We start from the raw sequence: 5899 nt of genomic DNA, 5'->3' as shown, positions 1-5899 counted from the left end.
AAGACGCGCCGATCGAACCGTGGCTGTCACAGTTGCAGGCTACGATTGCGATAAAGGATTATCATCAGTTTCGGTAACTTCTTCTTGCGATTTTTTACTTGTACCCAGTATATTGCTTTGGCTTAATACGAGTTACCACAATCAAGTTTACGGATTTTGAACTTGACCATAGCTTTTTACTTTTCTTTAAGTTAGAAAAAGTTAGAAAAAGAGAAACGCAGGATGAATCGTCGTACAAAGAAAGATGGAGTTGCGTTTGCCATAAAGGGCGTCCTAAGAAACGACCTCCGACCGTTGTGTAATACGTCTTGCGGATACAGCGTTCCCTTACTACATCGTGAGAAGCAGAGTAGGCGAAATACCGTAAGCTCTTGAGCTTAATCGAACACGGTGGTTATAAATAGAAATCTCACGTACCTATACATTCTGGATACATGTAATATCCAGGGCTGCACTGATCGCAGGTTCGTCCAGCGAAATTAGCCAGACAAGAACATTTTCCTACGGCGTCGCAGCTAATAGACGACGACCCTGTTAAGCTACAGTTGCAAGGCCTGCAATTTGGAAACCCGTAATACCCATTGATACACTGATCACATCTGGGTCCGCCGTATCCTTTCTTACACAGACACCAACCGTCCGTTTTATCGCACACTCCAGGTTCGGTTCCACGTGCGTCACAATTACAAACTAGACAAACAACAGCAACATCAGATATTTATAATTAACTCGTTTTTAGATTCGTTTAAAGGCGTATTAATAATTAATACAGCACGGTTATCTTTTTGGATAGGCTTACATGTACAGAGTGGGTAATTATAGTAGCCATCTTCGCAGATGTTGCACGTCCTTCCGCCATAATTATTCTTGCAGGTACAATTGCCAGAAATTACGTCGCAGTTGTCGTTGAGGGAACCCAAGGAATTGCATTCGCAGGCTACAAATTTTGTGATCGATTATAACACAAATTACGTTATATAATGAAATTCGTCGCGGATAGAAACGCTCCGCGGTTTACTCACGTAAACATTCGGGGAATTTATAGTAGCCCTGCGCGCAGAGGTTGCAATAATGACCGGCGTAATTCGACTTGCACGGACAAGATCCGTCTATAGCCTTGCAATGATCTCCGTGTGTCCCATTGCTATAACACTGGCAAGGAACACAATTCGGATAGCCATAATATCCATAGCTGCAACTGTCGCAATTGGGCGAAGTGTATTCTTTTCGACATTCGCATTTGCCGGTGGCATCCGCGCAATTTCCAGTCAGATTAAATCCGTTACATTGACACGCTATTGAAAAACGAAAACTAACGATGTAAATGATATTTTCTAGTAACGTTTTAACAAAATCGTTGGCCGAATGGAGCTACGACTCACGTTGACAAACGTCGGTTGCGTTCAAAGGTTTGTTCCGCGGCCTGTAGAACATCGGTTTGCAACGATTGCAGTTAATTCCTTCGGTGTTGTCCCGACAGTTTTTACACACACCTCCACCCTCGTAGTTACCGTGAATATCCAATGACAAGTGTTTCTCGTCCACTTCCGTGTCGTATTCACACTCGTCCGAATGGCCGAAACAATTGCAAGCTACAAGAAGTAAAAGATCTTTTGCTTCGTGGAACAAAGTGACTTTCGGTTTAAAGCGAACGAAAAACGGACGAGTAGTACGTAAGGAAGAAAAAAAATTATTCTCACGTTCGCAAGTGAACTTCTTAAACGCCGTGGACTGCCGCCATTTCTTCTGCTCAAATCCTTTGCAACAAGTCGCACATTGCGCCCCACAAGTGTTATGTTGGCATCTGCAAACGAGTTTCTTCGGCATTTTTGGATCCAGTATATCGCAAGTATCCGCATGGCCATTGCACATGCACCGACCCCCGATACTGATATCTTTGATGGAGTAAAAGTACTGAAATACAACAAATTTAGCTGTAATCGTTCGTTTCGGTTATCGCGATGAGATTCGTCGAATTTCGGGAACACTTACTCTTCTGGTCACGGTCGGATCCTCCCGCACTAAAGACATCAAATGCCCCAGTAAATTTTTTGTTCTTAAAAAACGAAAACGAACATTCGTCGCTCGTGTCCATTCTTGCAACAAGGTGGAATTGAAGTAATGTTTCGCGGATGGACGATTATTCAGAATCGAAATCGGTATCTCGCCACCCTCCAGTGGCACGATTTGAGAATATTCCGTGGTACAGATGACACTATCGTCCCTGGTGATCGGTTTATAGCTATCCACGCCGAAGTAAGTCAAACAATCGTTAGCGGTATCGGAAAAGTATTGCCAAGGCGTATAGCTCTTTCCATAATCTGTTGATTTTTCAAGTACCCAGAGTCCGGGTCTCGGCGAATTAGCCATTTTGACGTACACGTATGCCACGTGAAATTCCTATGAAAGACGTTTTACCAATTTTTATTCAAATCTAGGTCAATTGGAAATTGATAGGATTAATTTCTATTTTGTAGAAAAGTAACGAAAGAAAGGCATAAGTAAGTTAGAGTTCCCGCTACTCTGTGAAAGATGATGGCGTCTAATATCGATATAATACGACCCTTGTTTTCTCGCTACCTAGAAACAATACGAAAGCATAGGACTTTTGTAGCAAGTACTGGGGAACATGTGTGTCGAACTCCGTAGCTTTTGGAACGTTAAATTCGTGCCTCCCCCCGTTTCCGGACACGTGGTCGAGAGTATACGAGAAGAGAAAAGAGAGAAAAGAGAGAAAGAGAGAGAGAGAGAGAGAGAGAGAGCACACGTTAACGCAGCGTAAACGAGTCCTAAGAAGTTGTTTAACGAAAAGACAATAACCCCGTGTCTACGACAAGAACACGTATCCATAGCCTATCGAAATTCTAATCTCTCTTATCAGCTACCAATTTTTTAGCATATCGTGGATTTAACTTTTCCCGGTTTTCTTTCTATTCAGATTTAGAAGTTGGATAATCGGATATCGAACAGATTGAACGAACGTAAAGAACGTCTATTCGCTGTACCATTTACCCTGCTCCCTAAAACCCGTGTTTTCTATTGTCCTCAGGAAATGACGCGAAGATAATTCTTTCCCGTTTCGCAGGAAAACGCCTACTACGTGATAAAGCAATTTGTTACAGATAAAATACTTATTCCACCATTATTTCAGGCTCATAATTTCCTGTTGGTGTCAATTCTCTTACTTTCTGCTTACTCATTTTTATTTCTCGATATCTGGTCGCTCGATTCGATAAAAATGGGAAAGAATCGAAGATCGAACATATCGCCCTTGGAATCCGTTATCCGTATTTCGTCGATCTCAGGTTCGCTAATTCGGACACTTATCCATAAAATATTGTGTTGAAATTTGCAATTTTGTTTACACTTACTTGTTCAAAATTGATCGTCAGATTCACTTCGTTGTACTTCATTCCTCTGGAAAGCGGTGGCGATTGCCACCAGGTTTCCATTCCATCGACCGCATATTCCGGTGGATGCTTTTTCTCTGGGTTGTCCGCATCGCAGTAATCGCATACCTAGACATCGACAACGCTATTATCGTGCTTCCTCGAATTTTTAAACTACGTTCGAACGTAGAGCGGACATCGAAACGAAAGGAAAATCCTCGCTCGACCATGACATGTCGATAGTCGACAAACATACTTGCCGTTCGTTTGGAGTAATTTTTTATTCGCACCTACACTCTCGTATGCACGTATGTCGAACATACGTGTATTTATTAATATAAAGTTCAACGACCTAACATGTCCGAGATCTCAACGATACATTGAAATCGTGCGATCTCGAAATTTAAATAAAAATACTCTGATTTAATCCTCGATGTAACAACAGGTTCGATTTTTAAACGCGACTAATATCAAATCATTTTTACGAAGGTTTCTACGAACAGATTAGATTTTTTTTAAGAATCTTTGTGGGACATCCGTGTCAGTTCGACCGTTCGGAATTTGAAAAGACAAGATGGTCAAGTGTTATCGAGAGGTCACTCTTATCGGTAAACTCCTTATCGGCCCTCTCGCTTCTAGTCTACATGGCATTTTCTTTCGCCCGCATAAATAGATACATACACGTAATGCCATAGAACCGAGTGGCCACTGACCCATTCGGGAATCCCGAATTTATGAATTGTCTAATAATATCAATTGCTCTACGATCAGCGTAAGAAGCAGTCCGCTATTAGAACGGAACGAACCTAGAACGTAGAATGAGCACGCAGAGAAAGGAAAAGTAACCTTTTACGGTTAATGTAAAGACAATCGATCGTTTTAAATATTGCGCGACTACGAAATCGGTCATCTGATTTATTATTTCCTGCTTGATAAGGAGAACTCGGTTTTGCGATATACTACTACCAAGAAATACAAAGCCATTAACAGCGATAAAGATAAAATAATCGTGGCAAGTTCTTCATTCACTACAGACCTGTATACATTTTTTAACGAAACTTTAAAAATATTTACAATTTGCTAGGAAACCGTTCTCTCGCGTTAAAGTTCATATTACGATTATCCCCTCGCATGCATTACACCGATTCCAAGAAACCCTGCTAAAGAGCAGAGCATCGTCAAAGGTACTTAGATACCGATAAAATAAGATTCGTTTGATAATTGGACAATTGCAAGCAATAGTATCGAAATTGCTATGATATACTGCAATTTACAGTATATATAGCACGCATTTAAAAGGTAACGTAAGTAAAGAATTAGAAGAAATAGATTCTACTAGATTCGCTAATATAGCATTTTAGTAGCATCAAATATTTCGAATCTTGATCTTAAAGGGAACAAAAAGTTGTAACACGTAGTTTGTACTAATTATTCTTAGTGTCGGTAAATAGATAAATAAAATGCATCACTTGTGTATAATTTCACTGACATTTCTTCGTGCAAATAATTTGTATGAACTTCCCTTATCGCAATTCCAACAACGATAAGTTGATACGTGCATACTAAGACTAACATCTATATTAAATTACATATAACGATGATAAATCTTCATGCGTTAAGAAAAAATATGTATAAAAAAATATGTACTCTCACACACACACACACACACACACACATACACACGCACAATATAGATAGATAGATATATACTATATAATATATATTATATTATATAGCATCAAGAATGACGATTTACAAAGATTAGAATTCTCTTTTGTTAGAACGCTCAATTTCTTTTTAGGACTACAATCCTTTTTGCTCGCAATTTATAAAACCCTATATAGATATTTTCATTCCATAAAGATGGAAAAAAGTAGTTGAGTAAGCGGATGGTTGCCTAAAGAGTGATAAACTCTTGCACTCAAAGGACCAAATATAGATAAAAATTGGTTCGAGCGACATAGCCTATTCCAACTAAACGATCCAAAGCAAACGTTATGCGTTCTTAGATAAATATCAAATATCTTTCGTTCCGGTAAGAAACGAACAAAGTACGTCGAAATTTACGAAATATTTGCAATAACTAGTCTAGATTCTCTCGGGACTCGGTGATTAAAATTTAAGTCCTTGTTCGGTATGTCTTTTTATACATTTTCCGATACCTTAAGGTATCTTCTCATTCGCGATTTAGATCTAACTAACTAAAAGAAAAATAGAACAAAAACGGTTGTTAAGTAAAAATCAAAGATATAGAGAAGAGAACGCAGACGTATACCAACCTGGCCCTGTATCAGATTAATGTCCTCGTGCTGATCAGCGTTCGCGCCGACGAGCTTGCAATAGAGTTCCGGGCCGGGGGTGTCGACGCCACACGTGGCTGACGCGATAATCTCCTTGCCCTCGGCTAGATTGAAATACGGCGGCGTCAGGATTTCGTTTCTCGTTTGGTGGACCAGCAAGCTGGCCAACGAAGCGACCAGCAACCACCTCGCCATCCTGACGGTGGACTG

The 5899-nt window shown here is 40.2% G+C and overlaps 2 protein-coding genes across 3 annotated transcripts in view; both read right to left on the bottom strand.

Moving 5' to 3' along the window:
* LOC100746256 (mannose-P-dolichol utilization defect 1 protein homolog) overlaps window positions 1–5899 on the bottom strand; it is a 17583-nt gene that overhangs the window by 7130 nt on the left and 4554 nt on the right. The gene's annotated exons all lie outside the window — the stretch shown is intronic.
* The window catches only part of LOC100746728 (laminin subunit alpha), an 18557-nt gene that overhangs the window by 11602 nt on the left and 1056 nt on the right, over window positions 1–5899 (bottom strand). For both annotated transcript variants that reach the window (XR_004461474.1, XM_033320064.1), the window contains exons 2-10: window positions 5669–5899; window positions 3372–3518; window positions 1993–2400; window positions 1701–1914; window positions 1383–1592; window positions 1023–1295; window positions 800–937; window positions 418–690; window positions 12–39 (exon numbers count right to left, since the gene is read on the bottom strand). Coding sequence is in view for 1 of the 2 variants with exons in the window: in XM_033320064.1 (XP_033175955.1) it covers window positions 12–39; window positions 418–690; window positions 800–937; window positions 1023–1295; window positions 1383–1592; window positions 1701–1914; window positions 1993–2400; window positions 3372–3518; window positions 5669–5884 (1907 nt within the window). In the remaining variant the exon portion in view is untranslated. The remainder of the gene's footprint in view (window positions 1–11; window positions 40–417; window positions 691–799; window positions 938–1022; window positions 1296–1382; window positions 1593–1700; window positions 1915–1992; window positions 2401–3371; window positions 3519–5668) is intronic.

Source organism: Bombus impatiens, unplaced genomic scaffold (genome assembly GCF_000188095.3).
Source record: "Bombus impatiens unplaced genomic scaffold, BIMP_2.2 scf_0233, whole genome shotgun sequence".
Taxonomy (NCBI): Eukaryota; Metazoa; Arthropoda; class Insecta; order Hymenoptera; family Apidae; genus Bombus; species Bombus impatiens.
This window is presented reverse-complemented; position numbering and strand designations above follow the sequence as displayed.